Source organism: Melanerpes formicivorus, unplaced genomic scaffold (assembly GCF_026170545.1).
Source record: "Melanerpes formicivorus ecotype bairdi unplaced genomic scaffold, bMelFor1.0.p_v2 SCAF_4, whole genome shotgun sequence".
NCBI lineage: Eukaryota > Metazoa > Chordata > Aves > Piciformes > Picidae > Melanerpes > Melanerpes formicivorus.
In genome coordinates, this window is record NW_027142356.1 from 28,944,528 (window position 1) to 28,963,186 (window position 18,659).

At 41.7% G+C, this 18,659-nt stretch overlaps 1 protein-coding gene across 1 annotated transcript in view; it reads right to left on the bottom strand.

Annotated features, from left to right (window-relative positions):
• Positions 1 to 18,152, bottom strand: part of ENPEP (glutamyl aminopeptidase) — a 38,050-nt gene extending 19,898 nt beyond the window's left edge. Inside the window, exons 1-7 of the mRNA XM_068137441.1 lie at positions 17,314 to 18,152; positions 11,445 to 11,586; positions 8,790 to 8,921; positions 4,706 to 4,826; positions 2,451 to 2,605; positions 1,720 to 1,833; positions 373 to 507 (exon numbers count right to left, since the gene is read on the bottom strand). Coding sequence (XP_067993542.1) covers positions 373 to 507; positions 1,720 to 1,833; positions 2,451 to 2,605; positions 4,706 to 4,826; positions 8,790 to 8,921; positions 11,445 to 11,586; positions 17,314 to 17,912 — 1,398 coding nt within the window. The 5' untranslated portion in view covers positions 17,913 to 18,152. The remainder of the gene's footprint in view (positions 1 to 372; positions 508 to 1,719; positions 1,834 to 2,450; positions 2,606 to 4,705; positions 4,827 to 8,789; positions 8,922 to 11,444; positions 11,587 to 17,313) is intronic.
• Between the last annotated feature and the right edge of the window lie 507 nt (positions 18,153 to 18,659).

An 18,659-nucleotide genomic window follows, 5' to 3' on the forward strand; every position in this document is an offset into this window, starting at 1 on the left:
GTGAGGTTTGACATAACTGGGCTGCATCAGCACATGAGGGATATGCCTAGTATTTGGTTTAGGACAGTTCTCAATCTGATGACTTTAGTGGCAGAAGTTGCTGACGTGATTTCCCTGGACCTCTGCATGTTGTGAGCAGGTCTTCATGGCACACAGTAGACGATTTGAGCTCTTGACTGCACTACTCCTCTGGCGGATTCTTCTGATTGAATCATCAGTGACAACAACAGGGAATGTCACAGAACAAAAAAGGTCCATAGACACACAGCCCAAGTGGGCTAGAAGTTAGGTTTATGAACTCCCCTGACTTTTATCTCCTCTCCCAAGACTCCCCTTCTTTGCACCCAAAGTCACAACAGGAGGATATCCTACCTTGCTGTAGGATATCGCATCAAACACAGAGGTGATTTCAGCTGGAGACGACACTTCAGATATAATTGGGTGGGAAGATAACAAAGAGTCATCCTCCATTACAGGAAGCATATCCTCAGTTAAAACCTGATCAAGCTGAGAAAGAGAAGATGTTAGGACAAAGATGTTAGAAAGGAAGGATGGCTATATGCCTAATTTCACAGGAAAATGTGCTTGAACTGCAGCTTCTCTAGGGGAAAGCAGTTGGAAGTGGAATGAAGTTCTACCTCCACTAAAGAAGGACTTGCAACCTCTTACTTTACATTTGAGAGGGGAGGGATACATTATTTTTTTTCCCTTAACTAAGATAAATTGTCTTTTGCAAATCCTATTTTCCCACGTGTATCATAATACAACCCTCTCCCACAGCAGGCAAAAAGGGAGCCTGTCTTATGAGTTTCAGCAGAGTGACAATACCTATGAAGAATTATGAATTCCATTTGCAAAACAGAGTTGGGGAGGAAGGAGGCAGGGATTTCCATCCCAAGGTCTATAATATTTTAAAGTAATTATATATACACACACACACATATATATATATATATATAAATTTAAAAGGGATTTTTTGCCTGCAGTCAAAATCTGCTTAGTTCCTAATCAATATTGTACAAAAAAGACTAAACTTCTTCACGTATTGCCTTCTCACTTCTTTGTAACACTGAGGTGTCTCTAGATCTTAAATGAACACAATGTTTAGATTAAAAAAAAAAGGCTTTCAAATTTTAGGCATGGCAATTAATTTCTCTTCTTATGTAGTTAGAACAACAGCACCTCTATTTCACAGTGTAAAAGAGGTGATCCAGGCATGATTTTGTTCTCTGTCTCACATAACGTGGATGTGAAGAGGTATTTATGGGCAGCAGGGAGGGAGGCAGGGGAAGCACTGCCTGCTTCTAAAGTTACTGGGGGCTAGGAGGTTTAGAAAGTGGGCTCAACCTACATAAAGCTTACTCTTCTTCCTTCCACTGGCAGAAGTTCTGCCTTTTCTCACAGCCATTACACCTGGGTGGCTGAGGAAAACATGCATGCTATGAGATGTTTGAGAGGGTAGGAAGAAGAGAGCAAGAAATGACCCCTTTTTCACACACTTATCATTCCTCAGGCTATGATGCCTATCTAAGGGTACCTTCTTTGCCGTTACTTCATGGTTGGTAGGTAGAAAAGCTGAAACCAACTTTTTCTTCATGTTGCACTGCACTGTGCAACGTAAATATACTTCTAAGTCTTCATGGTCCTTCTCTAGTTTTTAATGTCTTCCAAACCTTTCTCCCCAGCCCAGCCAGTCCTCCACAAGACAGAAATAATTACCATTTGCCAATCTGGCTCTGAAACATTGGCTCCCAGGTACTCAAAATAGCTGGCAAATCCTTCATTTAACCACAAGTCATCCCACCAGTCCATGGTCACGATATTTCCAAACCACTGCAATTATAAACATGGGAAGATGTAGTGTTAAATAAATGGTAAATGTTCATTTCAGCATCTCACGTCTACACATACAGCATTGATTTGTTCACTTCTCCTGTTGCCAGATGCAGATTATCATAATTTTGGGGTTTAAATGGGAATTCAGGCCTTGCCTTGTGTTAAAGCATCATTTTTATTATAAAATTACATATAACTGGGGAGATTGCTAATGATTCATGTGCCATTGAAAATATTTTTAGTTTCTTCCTCTTGATCTGATGATTTCTGCTTGTGAGGATGTTTTATTCAGACAGCCTCCACAGTGTACAGTTGTCCCTGTTTGCTTGCCCAAAAGAGACATCTGCACATGCAAATTAGTTCCTTTAACACATTCCAGACAGATTTTTGTAAGCTGGCTCACAGTCTGGACCCAAACATCTAAATTCCTGAGAAAAACCTAGAGGCAGTAGTTATGGTACTTGGAAGTTCTAATGGAGAACTGTTTTAACAGCATATTTTGCAAGCAAGTTGTGAGCAGACGTAGAAGATCCCAAGGCAGAGCAGTGACAGTATTTTCAAGATTAAAATGTTTATACTACACATTTGAAGCTCTGTAAAAAGAAACCATTTACCTGGTGAACGAGCTCATGGGATATCACAGTAACTACTCTCTGTTTGTTGGAAGTGGCTGACTCATCTGGATCATACAGCAAGTTTGTTTCTCTGTATGTGACCAGACCCCAGTTCTCCATAGCACCTGTCCCAAAATCTGGAATAGCTATTTTATCTGTATTGAAAGAAAGAGAACACGATAACCACTGCATCCTTTGAGGCACTTAGCTTATTATCTTTCTGTGTGTTCACAGCCTGCTTTGCTTGCCATTTGTGGTTCTGGTTTACTGCTGTGGACTGCAGTCTGTACCTTGTGTTTAAGAAGTACGTGGTCTGGCTTGGCTGAAGTTCTTGGAGTTAGGACCAGTTGCACTAGCTAAGAATCTGTCTTGTGAGGTGATACTGTTCTCCTGGGAGACCACATATCATGCATTACTTCATTTTGGCTCCAGAAATTAAGAGATGTGCTGTGGGCACTAAACTTCCTGAAACTATTTGCAGTATAATGAGGCATGTTGCTGTTTGTCACACTGTTGTATTAAAAGTATTTATTAACATGTTAACTGATGTAAATCCCCCTTGCAGTGAACAATATCTGTTTCTAGTCCTGCCAATCTCTGGGGGGTCACTTATTTATGGTCAGTAATCAATACAGGTTTAAATGAGAATTGTGGACTCAACTGGACTGACATGTTCTCCTGCAAACAATGACCACAGCCTTTCTGTGTGAGTTAGTGAAAAACCACGGATTGATTTAAAACTGAATAGGACAAACAAGCTTCACTCCACCCTAACAGGAGATAGAAATTACTTATTTCAACTTAAACAACTTGATTGCAGAACCAAAGTTGATACTTTGGCAAGGGCTTCACTGGCAGTCAAAATAAGGAGAATGACAATGCGAGAAACCATAAATCGGTGTGAAATGCAATATTCAAATAAACCACTGTGCAGAAACAAATCTGGTTCGTCAGGTTTGATATAGATTACTTCTAATTCTGATGACCAACATTATAAGTTAAGATCCGAGATCCAACAAACAGGCATTCTGAAAAAAACAGTATAAGATATCCAAGAGCATCTACTTTCTGACACTGCTGACCTGGGGTTACCATCCCACTCTCTGCAGCACAGACAGACCTGTGCTGTGGTGAAAAAGTCATCAAGCTTTTATGGAAATGAAAGTCTGAATATGAAGGGTAGGTGAGATACAGCCCCAGTTATTACTGGGTACAGGTGTGTAAAAACATATATTGTACTGGTTTCCCTAATTCAGTTGCCATTAAAATGCAAACAGATATTTACACTAAACTCCTCTGATGTTTTGAAAGGGGGAGGTAAAAATCTATTGCTGAAGTGATACAGGTTAGCCTGATGAGTAGGTGTGTGAACAGCCAGCACAGGATTTTACATAACACTGTTAATCATCTCCAAAGATTGGGGTGGTTATTTTTCCCCATTACATTGCCTTAACTTGTTTGTAGTTAATATTTTTTCCATCCTTTTAAGCTCATGAACCTATTAGAATTACCTCTTTGGAAGTCTTAGAGGGTTGCTTTTCCAAGACTCTGATTACATTCCCAACTTTATTAGTTCAAACTGGACAAATAAGATCTAGAGTCTTGATAGCCCAAGCTGCAGGATGTCCAACTGCACTACTTTTAATTTGCTTCTTTTGTAACCATGGGCAAAATTTGATGGTGTGCCCACTCCTGTTTAGCTCCAGGTCTTTATTTAGCCCAGCAGTAAAAAAACAACAAAAAAATATATGCTGGACCACATTCATCTTTCCAAGAAGTAGATACACACCCACTTTACACAAAGGTTAATAAATAGTGTGACATATTCTCTGGCAGTTTATATCTCCACTTATCTCACTGCTGACTTTTGTCCAGAGGTTCCCATGGAAGAGATACATATTTTTCTCAAACTTCTTCTGGCTCTACTTTAGCTCATGATGTTCCCTTGCTGATGACACCAATGCTTCCTCTGTTTTTTTACAAGACACTTTAAAATGACCATGCCAGGACCACTGCTTCAACTGAGCAAATAAAACTGGGAGAACTGGTAACTGTTACTGAGGCAACCTTCTCATCGTGACATTTAAGAATATCCTGAACCACATGAGTGCAGTTTTATAACATCCTGACGTAATAGCAGCCATTAGCAACCAAATGCTTTCACGCTGTTTGCCACCAAAGCACAGAGACCTGTAGGAGAAGCAGAACCTTGACAATGAATGAACAAAAGAAAAAATATAAGCATTAATATTTACCTAACTTTGGAAGGGAATAGCTCATATTAAAGTACTCTTCAAAGAAGTCGAACACAAGTTTTGTTACATTTACTGCGTACTCTGCTGTGTGTATTTGCTGTGGCTGGGCATAAACTCTCAGCTGCAGAACAAAGAGACAGAGCAGTCTTCAGTTAGAAGGTAGCAAGCATTGAAAAGTCATTTAACAGGCATACCTATAACGCTGCAGGTTTTCTCTAAGGAACCGGCCTGGATGATAAATTCTGTTCCCTCACACATTGACTCACAAAGTGTTTTGGATGTTGTATGTAAGAGAGATTGAGTCAACATAACCTGTGGATTCCTTCATACTTTCCTACTTACTATCATCATAATTTCCTCTTGTCCTTGTATGCTGGAAGATCTCAGACCCTTTGAAGATAGTGTGTTTACCAGATCTGTAACTCTTCTCATATATGCTGGCCTATGCAGGTTAAGTGGCTATTTGCCCAGGATTTCAGGTCACACAGCTACCCAGTTTCAACAATGGTGCCTGCCAAGCTGCCGTGCCTCTGGAAATCCTAGAAAACAATCAGCTCCCTCTGTTTCCAACAGGCAGGTTCAGGAAAACTGTCACATTTGGTAGCCCTGTGTGTGGTGAATGACCATTTACGTGCTCCTCTTGCATATCTGAGCATGTGGTCTTTTCTTCCCGAATGTAAAAAATGCTGTGTTCAGTGTTAACATATCCATCCCTGAGGCTTGTTTCCCAGGACTGCTTTGGCTGTTACTGCCAGACAATAGGAAACTTTAAGCCCTGGAGGACTGGAGTCCTTATGACACCTGTAACCATAATGAGAAGGCTTGGAAAAGCATTTTGGAATGTTATCTACGCACTGTGAAGACAAAGTTTAACTTCAGAATTCATGGAGTCTTTTGGGGATCTTCCCTCAGTTTCACAAGGCTTTGTCCCAAAGCTAACACAAATCTCTGCCCCAAAGCAGAGCCATAGCACTGTAGTGTCCATTGGCAGGAGCCATAGGCTGTTCACTCTTCCTCAGTCTTCATCTTGGAAATGAAGAGAGTGAAGTTTCTAAGTAAAGAGTGAAATTTCTGGCTTTAGGAAAACCGATCCATCTCATTTTGCACGCTCTACATGGTCACCTTCTTCTGGCTGTATTGATGTGGCTTGTTTACTCCTCAGCCTTGTCTTGCAGCCAGGAGTTTAGGGTCCAAACTCAGCAAATGAGCCAGCCTAATCTAGGAGCCCTCCTGGAGCTTGACAACACATTGACTTCCATACCATGAAATTTCACTTCCTCCAAATAGGGGGAAGGATGGGGAAGTGGTCAGAAATAAAGCTGGAATGCAAAGAAAAACCCAACAAAACAAACCCCCAAAAAGCTTATGAAATTCAATCGCGAATCCATTCCAGGCAGGGGATTTCCCTCAGGGTCAGTTTGCAATTACAATCTGCAATTTCCACTTCAGTAAGCTCTTTTCTCAATTTAGCAGTCTTCGCTCCCTTAGCTGATCCATATTAATGGGTTCCAAACCCTTTAGCATGCACTAGGACTGACTTCGAGTTTCATTTGTATAATCTCCTCTGTGATTTTCCAAGCAGACATTTGGTACCTGACAGGTAATCAGCTCAGGAGCACCGTGTCCAGCTGTAAGCACATTTCCCACCATTGATTCCATTTGTGGCTTTGTTAGGACAGTGGCTCTCAGACTAAACAGAGTTTTAAAGTAGTTTGCTGGGTGCTGTTGCTGTTGTTGATGAAAGCAATGTATAGCTCACATGGGTGCTCTCTGTTGGATGAGGGATTTATTGCTAGCAGTTTATAGAGCAAACTATGGAATGTTCTCAGCAATAAGTGAATCTAAATACTTCATTGCTTGGCTGGGCTTGCAGGTTTTTGGAAATGAGTTGTTTGGTTAGGAAAAGGACTTTCTAAATATCTGGTTAATAACTCTAAAGATTGCCTGGTTTTCCTGGGGAAAAGGTAATTTTTAGTGATTAATTTTATGTGGCTTCTTTAATTAAAAACAATCTTAGAGAGAAAACAATCTTCTGCTCTATATTGGAAAAACTATGTCAAAGCTAACAGAAAAAAAACTCCAAACAGTTGTGATTCTAACCTCACTTTAAACCCCAAGTTTTCTACTGCAGACAAGTCCTCAGACATTTTTCAGTGAATAATGTTAATAAAAAACTTAGAAACCAAGGACTGAATTAGATGTTTCTTCAGACAACCTCTGTACTGACAGAAATACACCAACTTTAATTTCAGTGAGCAACCTCTCTTATTTAGAAGAGCTACAACTGGTCAGGAACAGTATGGGCCTTACAGTGCTATGCCTGGGTGGGGGGAAAGCCCCAAGTAAAACAAAAACAACAAACCAAAAGTAATATTGACCTTGGAGCTATATTCTGGGGAATGGCAAGGGCAAGCAGAGAATGTTCACTTTTCCATCTAGAAAACAGTAAGTTTCATATGTCTTCAGCAATTTTGGTTTAGTTTTTTGCTATCCCACTACATTCTACAAAAGCTGCACGCATTTTGACTCTTCAAGCGACTAAACTCTAGAGAATATCTACAGAGGCCAAATAACCAAGGTCCTGTCCCTGACAGTGAATGGAGTGGCCAAACTGAAGAGCATCTGGTTAACAAAACTGAGTGGCTGGATGACCTAAAACATTGTCTTCTTCTGCAGATGACTCAGCTAAACAGCAGGGATCTAAGGATATTGCATCGCTGCCTCAAACCAGGACCCATTTGCTTGGCTAAGTGTAATTTAGCCATAGTTATCTGTCAAGAAATAATCTAAGTGTACAGCATGGTGCTAGTGAGGGCATAGAGGAGGGAGGCCTCAGCACAGTGCTGTGCCAGGAAGTGTTTGCTGAGATCTGGATCAGCACTCTGGGGTTTGATGCGAGGCAGATTTTCACATCAGTCTTGAGTGGGCAAGGATTTGCTGAGCTTTTTCAGATGGAGAAACTCAAGAAGAGCTTGCTTTCTAGGGGAACAGTGATCTGGCTTGAGGTTTGCAGTAGATTCCCTGGCCATTTGTGTCACTGCCCCCAGAAGTGGAGGAAAGTGCTGTCAGCTCAGCTGAACCACAAGACCATGTGTTACACCCCTGAAGGCAAGGGAAGAGAAAGCAGATTCACAGATTGCATCCAGTTGGAAGGGACCCACAAAGGTTAATTTGTTCATCCCCTCCTGCAGTGAGCAGGGACACCTCCAACTAGATCAGGCAGCAAGCAGCAGACAGCATACAGCTCTGGGATCATTTTCTGTCTCAGATGGTAAACCAATAAATAATGAATGGGTTTAGGCTAGATGAGGAGTTCATGTTGAGAGGCAAAAATGTATTTCAGCTTTCAGACTGTGATTCAACATGTCTTGTGATCTCCTTACACCTTATGATCAGACATTCCAAACAAAGGGAGAACTGGATTGGACTGCCTGTTGCATTTAAATAAGGGAGCTACTTTAATTTGATGGATGTAGATTCAAGCATAATCACTTCATTAGGGCACCTAACAAATGTATGGCAGTTTAGGCAGGCACTATCACTTCTATACTTGCTTCTAAAGAGCTTACACTAGTTAGTTTCCTTTAGCCTCTGTGCTAAAATAAAGAATGTTAGAGCCAATACCTAGTGGCACAGAGCATTGTAGTCCTATGTGTCTTCATGGTTGTAAATAAGAAGACATCAAGTGCATGAGTTCACACCTTTTAACCCCCAGGAAACTGCAAAGCATTTGTACTATGGCATGTGAATCTCTTGTACCCGTGGATTGTACATTCCTTCAGACTCTGGGCTTCAAGTCAGGGATGAGGTTGGAGAAATGTACCCCTCACACCTGTACCTGTATTAGAGATACTGACTGGTGTCTCACCAAGGTGACAGACAGGGAACGACTGCAAAATGCTCTGTGTAGTCAAAGTCAGAGGGATCACTGCGACCACCTAATCTGGTAAATTAAGCTGCAGAGAGTAGGCTGGAGAAAGGGGGAAATATGTTCCTCTTTGTATTATACAAAGAGATTTTTCAGTAATAAAACAACCATGCAAATCACAATACCTCTGCCATCAGAACCATGTTCAGGACTTACCGGTTTTCCACTAGCAGATATTTTCTCTATATAAGTAAACTGGTGCACTGCAAAGCATACCAAGTAAGTGCTCATGGGGACTGTCTTCTCAAAAATTGTCTGAGTCCAGCCACCATCCAGCTGTTCAGTTCGCTGCAGAAATGGAAAAACAATTAACTTGATTTTCAGAATTGCAAACACATGCAGAAGAAGGTACAGCATTACAATGAGGGCTGCAACTATATAGGAATAATAATAAATCACCTCTTCAGGTTCACCTCTTTTAAACCCCTCCAGGGTTTGAGGATTCAACCACCTCCCTGAGGAGCCTGTTCTTGTCTTTGAGAACCCTTGCAGTCAAGAAGCTGCCTCTAATATCCAAACTAAAACTCTCATGCTATCACTTGAGGCCATTTCCTCCTTGAGGCCATTTCCTCCTATCACTTGTTAATAGGGAGAAGCAACCAACATCCACCTGGTTCCAACCTCCTTTCAAGGAGCTGGGTAGAGAGAGAAGGTCTCCCCTCAGCCTCCTCTTCTCCAGACTAAATGACCTCAGTTCCCTCAGCCACTCTTCACATGTCCTGTTCTCCATACTCTTCACCTGCTTTGTCACCCTTCTCTAAACTTGCTCCAGCATCTCAATATCTTTCTTTTAGTGAGAGCTCCAAAAGTGAACCCAGTACTCAAGGTGTGTCCTCACTGTGAGAACAGTCAAAATGTTTGGGTTCTCTTTTTTTTTTTTCTGCACTACACTAAATGGGACATTATTTTGCTGCACTGATTAACTTTACCTGGACCTAATTTTCACCAAGGATTTCAAACCATTCACATGCACAGGAGTTTTGCCAATGGGAATTTTTCAGTGTGTACTTGTGTGTTTTGTTGTTGAAATAACATCATTTTGGGGAAGACTGAATTCTCTCCTCTCTTAAACATATACACCTTGTAGGAGTCAGGGATCGCAGAGATGCTACTCCAGGGTAAAGATCAGTCTAATTTATCTGCCTTGAAGTCATTCAGATATGAATTAGCACCACTAATTGGTGGATTGTTTAAATGTACATAAGGTTTAGTGCCAATTGTAGTTTTTATTTTGCAAATAAATTAGAAACCTTTCCAGATTTTCCCAAGTGTCCTTAACTCTCAACTGAACTATATGGCCAAACCCGCAACCTGTTGTATGTAAGTCATCCTCTAAATATTTATTCCTGCTATTCATTATCTGCTATTGCCTGTCTGACATACTTTTTTTTTTTTTATCCATACCAGAGATAAGGTCCATATGCAAAGGTGTAAAGTCAATGTCAAAGCCCACTAAATCTTGATAACGTCTTGTCTCATTCCCTCAGCTTCCTTGCCAGTTCCCTCACTTAGATAAGGTCTGTGAGGAAAGGTACAGCAAACACTCTCACAGATTGCTCTGACCTGGTCTCTTGTTGGCATCACAGAAATATTTTTGACAACAGTAGGCCAGAGCTTTAAATTTGCAAAGGGTCTGGGAGCCAGCTGTACCAGATGGGTAATAGTTCTTGCAGCTGCATTGTGAAGGAATATCTGAGCTTTGGGGGAATTTCTAAATAAACCAGTACGCAGCAAAGCAGACCTTTGTTTTCTGGGTGGGACAATGACTGGGAAGATGCAAATGTCAACAGCCTGGAGGCTGGAAGTTCCTTTCTAATTTTTTTTTTTCTTTTTAAAAAAATACTTGGCACTTTATCTCCCATTTCAGAACACATTCATTAGAAATGATACATTGGACTACGCATTCAGTTGAACTATTCATTAAAAACTCGCTCAGCTGAAAACCATTCAAACTTCTTCCAGAGGACCTAGAGATAGATAATTGATGCCATTGAATTTCATACAAAACTTGGGATTTGACCCAAAAGGTCCAGAAATACATTATTTAGAAAATTATAGTCATGGTGCACTGACAAGTTTCCCCACCCATGAGCTGACAAATACGATTTCAGGTCCTATATTACTAAAAATAATAACTCTGAACTTCCTTGCTAGCAGGATTCTGCACTGTTAGATTGTGACCAGCAGACCTTCACTTTGAACCTTCATGTAGTTTCAATGATTATTTTGGACTTCTCATTTGGAAAGCAGCCTGTTTTCCAGAGTATTCCTTCTCAGAGTCCACTTGGCTTGACTGAAGAACCTACCATTACCTGTTTATAATTAGTAAGAGATGCTCAAATCAATTTAGATTATACTCTGGGTAGAAGTTCTGGAACAGATTGCCCAGAGAAGTCATGAAAACTCCACGCCTGTAAGTTTTCAAAGCCAGGCTGGATGGGGCCTTGAGCAGCATGGTCTAGTGGAAGGTGTCCGGGCCCACAGCAGGGGCTTGGAACTAGATAATCTTTAAAGTCCTTTCCAACCCAAACCATTCTGTGACTCTATGAGTATCTCAACAGAGGGCCAGTTAGCTCAAAACAGAAGTGACATTTCATATCTGCTTTGGATTCGGCTTTGAACTGCCATGTTATATGCTGGTGGACCACTACAAGTCCTAACCAACCAAACAGCCCTGCCTCATGGAATATCTATTAACCCTTAGCTTTACAGTATCTGGTAGCAGTATGTGAATGCGTGAGGACCTTGTGACCCATGCTAGCTTTCCAGTGGCTTTACAGAACTTAGACAGCAGAGTTGTGAAATACATACCTGTACTGGCATGTTTGACAGTGCTTCGTAGGCATCTTGATGGATGATAGATATGTTGTAAGTTGCCTTTTTGTTGGGCTCGTCAAAGCAAGGAAACGATTTCCGTGCATCTGTTGGCTCATGATCAGTAGCTGCAATGCTCCTTAAACAAACATCAGATTGGCAAGCCTTCGTTATATACCTTTTGCATCTTATCTGCCATTCTAAGCAAATATTTTTAGCAATTTCACAACCTCAAGTCAACTACAAATATTTGTGTGTACTTGTCCATTCATAAAAGGGGGTGACATCAGAAATGTACAAGCTGTCATCATACAGTCACGTGTAACATGTACCCAAAAGTCTTGTCAGCATCCTCTAACATTCAGAGTGAAAGCTAAAGCCAATGGCATATCACCAAATGTTTTTAAAAGTGAGGCAATAAGAGGAATGACCCCTCATGAGTAGTAGCAATTTTGGTCACCTTCCTGATGAGCTTTCCCATTGATTTATGTTCCTAAAATAAATTACTGGTTGCATAATCTGAAAGGAAACCAAGGTCTTGGTACAGGAATGTTTACTTCGGTTAGTCCACAGGTTTACCTACTAAAGCATATATTGGGATTGGAGTCTTGAACATCTCCTCAGAGGACACCCTGAAATTGCTCCTAAAATTTCATTCTGCTTTTGTGTTTCTTTTCCTGCAGTTATGACATACAGTTTCCTGCTGGTGTTGTTATACCCCCAGGACTCCATTAATGAAACTGCTAGAGAGAGAATGAGAAATTCAGGTGAACATCCCAGTTCACAACTGACACTATGATAGCTGTTTTGCGGGTGGTGGTGGTTAGAAAGTCATCTCAGTTAGGCAGAAACAACTGAAAGAGCTAGACAATAGGGGTCACATGAAAGAAATAAATGAGGTGAAGGTTGTGAATGTTCCTATCATGTTTGATTCTCCCAGTGACACCAGGCTCCCCCATTTAGTGAAGCGCAGAATGGCAAAGTGTATTGTCCAGTGATTCATAGTGAAGGGATCACAGATGCTTCCGCAATTAATCTGGAATGTCAAGCATTTTCTGACAGCACTTCCACAGCTGCTCCAACTATATTAAGTTTTTCTTTCCAAAAAGTAATTAGAAGTGTACATCATAAATTACAGCTCTGCAGCAATCCTACAAGCTCACTTGACAACCAATTTTTCAGTGTTTCTCTTGCCCTTGGCATTTCCCCTGTGACAGTTAAATACTAAGCTGATCATGAGGAGCTTGTAGCTGCAAGAGTCATTTACAAGCCTGTGGAAGTAATGTGTCTGGGCCCTTACTATTCATGTTCATTGGAACAGGAACTCAAAAGTTCATGGGCAAAAAGCATAATGAACATTCACCTTAACATAACTTCAGGCATTGCTTTTGCTTGGTAAATTGTCACTCTACTTTTTGTAGGGTTTGAAAACTGTTTCACAATGGTGTTAACTTCTAGTCCCCAGGGCAATGCTTCCTTGCTATTGCTTAAAAAATTTGCTCTATACTTAGGCACCTTTATATCTTGTTCTTACAGACTGATGACACTGTCATCTCTCTGTTGATTCGTAAGGTGATGATCCATCTATCCTCAGCCACTGAGATACTGGAGCAGGTCCAGCAGAGGCCAATGAAGCTGGTGAAGGGTCTGGAGAACAGGTCTTGGGAGGAGCAGCAGAGGGAACTTATGTTATTTAGGCTGGAGTAAAGAAAGCTGAGGGGAGACCTCACTAATAGGAGCCTGAAGACCTGTGGGTGTTGGTCTCTTCTTCCTCATAACAAGTGATAGGAGGAGAGGAAATGGCCTCAAGTTGCACCAACAAAGGTTTAGGTTGGATATTAGAGGAAATTTCTTCACTGAAAGAGTTCTCAAAGACTGGAACAGGCTTCCCAGGGAGGTGATTGAATCCCTATCCCTGAAGGTGTTTCAAAGAAGCAGACATGTGGTGCTGAGTGACACAGTTTAGTACCAGATTTGGCAAACTTAAAGATCTTTTCCAACCAAAACAATTCTGTGGTTCTATAGTTCCTTGAAGACAGACAGACATAGGCAGTGCAAAACCTTAACACTACCATTCCTATGGAGTAGAAGATGAGAACTCCAGGCTACGGCATGCAAAGCAGTGGCACTAGAAACATGAAATGTTGTCATTTTCTTTCAAACTAGTAGTTTTTAGATAAGATTTTATCTGCTGCTTAGCAGCTTCTGCCCTTCTACTTGCTGTTGATGTCCAGACCTTTATATGTGAACTAGAGGTGACAGTTGTAAATATCATTGCAATAAAACGTGAAGATCTGCCTGAGACTGCATCCAGCTGTTGTTCCCAAAATAAAGCAGTGCTGCATTTAGAACCATGATGAATTTCACACCACCACCCCCTATACCTCACTTCCTTCCCCCCCCCCCCCCCAAAATACAGTGGCTTCATGCAAAATAAACCCCACAACCCTCTGCTTGAGCTAATGTAACAATTTTCCTCCTATTCTTTCCCTAGATTCAGACCCATTGCTTCTTCTGAAAAAATTTTCTCCTTGAAGAAAAAATCCAGGAGTGCTACTTTTGTAGACTAAAGAATATTTTGCCTTTACCCTAATCAAATAAAATCACAAACGAAAGCTATCCTGTTAGAGATGTGCCTAGCTTGGTATCTTTCATAAGCCTTGTGTTGTCTTCTTATGGAAGACAGAATTCCTATAAGGTGGAAGCCATATTTTGTCACTAACAGTAAAGCAAAACCAAAACAAGCTATTATGACCTGTTTGTATTATCTGTAATATTAGAGGGGAAAATAAAAGGGGGTTTTAGGACATTCCTTGAGAGGAATAAATGAGTTGAAAACCCCATTACATCAAGAAAGGATTCTTGTTTGTGCTCCTTTCCCTTATATCTGAAACTATTAATATTGGAATGTATTTATGCCCACTGCATAGAATCACAGGATGTTAGGGGTAGGAAGCAACCTCCAGAGATCATTGAATCCAACCCCTTTGCCAAAGCAGGATCACCAAGGGCAGGACACACAGGAATGCATCCAGGAAGGTTTTGAAAGTCTCCAGAGAAGGAGACTCCACAACCTCTCAGGGCAGCCTGTTCCAGTTCTCCATCACCCTCCCTGTAAAGAAATGTCTCCTCGGGTGGAGGTGGAACCTCCTGTGTACAAACTTGCATCCATTGTTACTTGTCCTATCACTGGGCACCATGCAAACTAGGGAAAGATTTTTATTCTCCTACCATCAGTGGAGAAATTAAATGATCAGACAGAGAAATACCTTTTCCAGAGGATCTCAGTGCTTACAGCTGGGTTAGCACACCCACAGGAAGATCTAGGAAGGTCTATGTCTCAAATCTGTCTCCTCAGTTTCTGCTTTCCTGCTCGCTACCCTCACACACAGGTTGGTTGAAATAGTTGTGCTCCAGAGGTATCTTAAAATCTCCCTCTGGGCATGTCCAAAAGCACCTTTGTCCTGATGGGGATTGCGTGATCTGTCTGAACAGGAATCCCAGGCAAGGTGCTCTTCTCCCTAAGCCTCCCAAGGATCCCAGTCTTGTGGGCATGTTCAGCACATGTCTACCTGCTTTCCACAGAATGTGGTGGGAGTTTTGAATCTAAGAAACTGCAGAGTCTGGACACATGCCCACTTTGTAAACAAAAGGCATCACAGCAATGCTTTGGGAAACCTTTGCCTCCACAAATAGACAGCTGGGGAGCAGCTCAGCCCTGGGAGTTGACTTTCCAGTGTTATTAGTTCTCTCAAAAGGTCCTGCTGCTTCTAACACTGCCCATAAGGGACAAAGGAGCAGGTTAATTACATGTCAGCTCTCATTTTCACTTCAGTCACCTTTGCTCCAACATGCACTATTAATAGACTTGCTTGACATTTGCTATTACCTGATCTGGTTTGTATTTACTGACTGCATGCCAAAAATGAGCCATTTGGGTTGATATTTTCTGAGGGTGATGCCTGCCTCAGGCAAAGGTAAAAAAAAAAAGCTTATTTCAGTCATCATTGTTTTTGAGTGGAAATCCAGGGTAAAAGGCAGTTTTAATAAGTAACAAAACCTTTCCTTTGCCATCCTTCCTCACCCCATCCTATCACCTACCTTCATGCTGCATAACAGCAACTTGGCTGCTGGTTGCAGCACCACTAGGCTGGTGGTTGCCTTCATTTCAAAGCTGTACTTACCACTGTCACATACATCTGCTCTTCCACCCCCCTGCAAACAATCTGCCCAAATTTAACTACTTGAAAAGCATTTCAGAAATCACCATTCACTCACACTTATTAGAGCCCTTCTTAAGCCAGACAATCTCACATCCTCAAGTTCCTTTCTGTATGGAGTGTTTTCAGACTGCTGGCTAGGATCATCCTTGCAATTGTAGCTTCCAGCGTCCATATCAAGGGGTAGGAACCCTCCAAAAATGAGCTCACATTTTATGTTTTCTTTAGCTCATGAAGTATTTCCTGACATCTGATGCTTGGTCCTTGTCTTACACTATCTGGATCTAGGGGATGCGCACCCACCTCATCTGCTCTGTGCCTCAGGTCCTGCTGCTGTGGTGTTTTGACAGACCTGGGGCAACTAATTTAATATCTAGGTATCCTTCACCAATAAAAAGCAAGCGACGCTCCTCAGCTTAGGAAGATGCTAAGAGATTACACTTTAAAGCTGCTGTGGGGATGTCAGATACTCAAAGAATAAAACCCAAAGCACCTTTCAAGTCAGAGCAATACTGAGGTGGTAGATGGAAGAAAATAAGAAATACAGAGATGGCTGGGGTTCAGGTTGTGCTCTACATGTCTTCTCAGGTCAAATAGCTAGATTCATGTATAAAAAAAGCACAAGGTTTGCTTTTTCCTCTGCCTCTTGGCTTTGCTGCTGCTGGTGCCTCTCATTGCTGCTGCTGGTGCCTCTCATTGCTGCTGCTCCTGGCATTGCCTGTCAGCAGCTGAACGGGCTGATGCAACTCTCACTTTGGATGCCGTTGTCACCAGGAAGGGCAAATAACTGCTGTGAAAACACACCAGTGTTTGTCTTCATATTCCTGATACAGTGTCTTGGAAAAGTCTAGCCAAGTGTAACTTCTGTCCATAAAGGCTGGAATGAATCAATTCAGAAACGTTAAGTGTTGGAAAATGGGTGAGTGTCCCTTCCATACACTAACTGCAGAGAAATGCCTCTGAACAGTGAGAAATGGCTTTTACAACTTTTCAGCTGGAAGAAGCACAAACCTGAGAGGTGGTATGGACTAACTGAACTGGCAGAAGCTATGTAATGTTTGAATAACTAATGGTATGCTCAAACGGAAGAGCCGGAGCACAAAAATGCAGTGTCAAAGATATTCTTCATAGCACGGACTTTCCTACTCATAACTTGAACCAGCTGCAGTGAAGTTCTGGTTTGGATATTCCTTAAGCTTACAACATTAAGGAGGCATGACATGTGGAAAACTATCACAAGAGCATTTTACACCAAAACTGTTACCTTAGGGAGTGACAGGAGAGAGCGGTGAGAGCTGTATGCTATTTATTGTACTATAGAGTTAAAAACGGGCCTCAATCCCTCCAGCTCTCTGAGGGAGCCGTATGTAAAGCTCAAAGGTGACCTGGGACCAGTGGAGTTTGAAAAAGTTTTTCAGAATAATCGTAACAAGCCCCTCATCTCTCCAGCCCACATTCACTTGTCAGCAGCCAAAGGGTTTTGAATAGCAGCATCTTCCTTAGGGGAATGAGAGAATTAAAGAACAGCCCAGAAATGTCAGCAAGTTGGTGAGAGACAAGACTGAGAAGCTGAACAGGAACAGAGCAGGCCTGAGCAAGTAGAAACAGAGAAGAAAGTTTTATAAATAAAAGAAAAACTTCTTTACTTGATCACTCCGCTTTCATTGTAGGTGGTCCTATAAAATCCAACCAGGGAACCGTTCAGCCAGCCTTGAAACTTCAGGGTGAGTATATAGGGATCGTTTTCATCAGTGACAGAGAGCTCTGTTTCTGTCTTCATCACTATGTACTCTTGTGCCTGGTATTCAAAGCAGTCATTGAGAGCAATCTGCTGTCCTGAGGATTTCTGGAGCGTGGGCATCTCTGTAATTTTGGTCTCTCGCAGGTGGAGCCACAGGGCGTTGACAGAGTTTTCCAAAACAATATGAATGCTGACTGTCCCTGTGTAAATGTCTTTCTCCATTTCAGGCTTCACCTGCAGATCATAGTGGACAGGCTTGACATAAGTGGGTAGCCTGAAATGTCTCCACTCTCCAGTTTCATCATTTTTAGCAGGACAGGGACCCAAATCCACTGTGGGCTGATCAGTTTCCTCTGACGGTTCTTGAGATTTTGGTCTGGACAATCCCACACCAAGCCCCACAGCAAGACCTACAGTGACCACAACGCCACAGATGATAGCCACGTGCTTTGTCTTCATGCAGTACCTCTTGGACTTCTTATCCTCAAAATCCATGCCCTCCATCTCTGTTCCCAGGACTGTTCTCAAAGGAAAATATTAACTGTAAAAAAAACAAACTTATTAGTCACTTCAGCACTTGCATTCAGTAAGCTCAGCAGACTTCGTTTGTATTTTAATTGTGTAGCTGTTCTCTGCCTGTCTCCCCCACCTCGCTTTCCATGAGACACTCAATTAATTAAAGACAACATGCATTTGGAGGAAATGGGAATGATCAAAAGGAGTGCATCTGGGCTGGGAGATGGAGGGAACAGGCACAGAACAACATTGTTCCTGTCGTGCTCCCCTTATAAGCAGTGCAACACCACCCCCAGCCCCTCCTGCTCTGAGTTAAATATAAAACAGTGCTATGTTAATCAGCAGTTAGATGATCAGATGCCAAAGCTCTGTCAGCAGCTTTCAGAAAGAGTTTGCATACAGAGGTGTAACTGCTCCAAACCCTCAACCTTTGCCACTACCTTTTTCTCTTTTTCTTTTTTTACCCTGCTGTGTCTTGTTTGGGTTTTGGAGGTCTGGGGTTGTGGTTGGGGTTTTTTTGGTTGGTTAGGGTTTTTTTGGGTGCATTTGTTTGGTTGTTTTTACTTTTTCCACGTGCTAACAAAGATCTCTTCAAACTTTCACCCTGCATTTTATGAAATGACATCTCCAAAGTCTCAACAATCCAGCAAAAAATTCACATACATCTTTCAATGATTTTTCAGTTGTTTCCCCTTTTCTAGGCTCATTTACCTTTGTCAAGTAATTTGAGGCGGT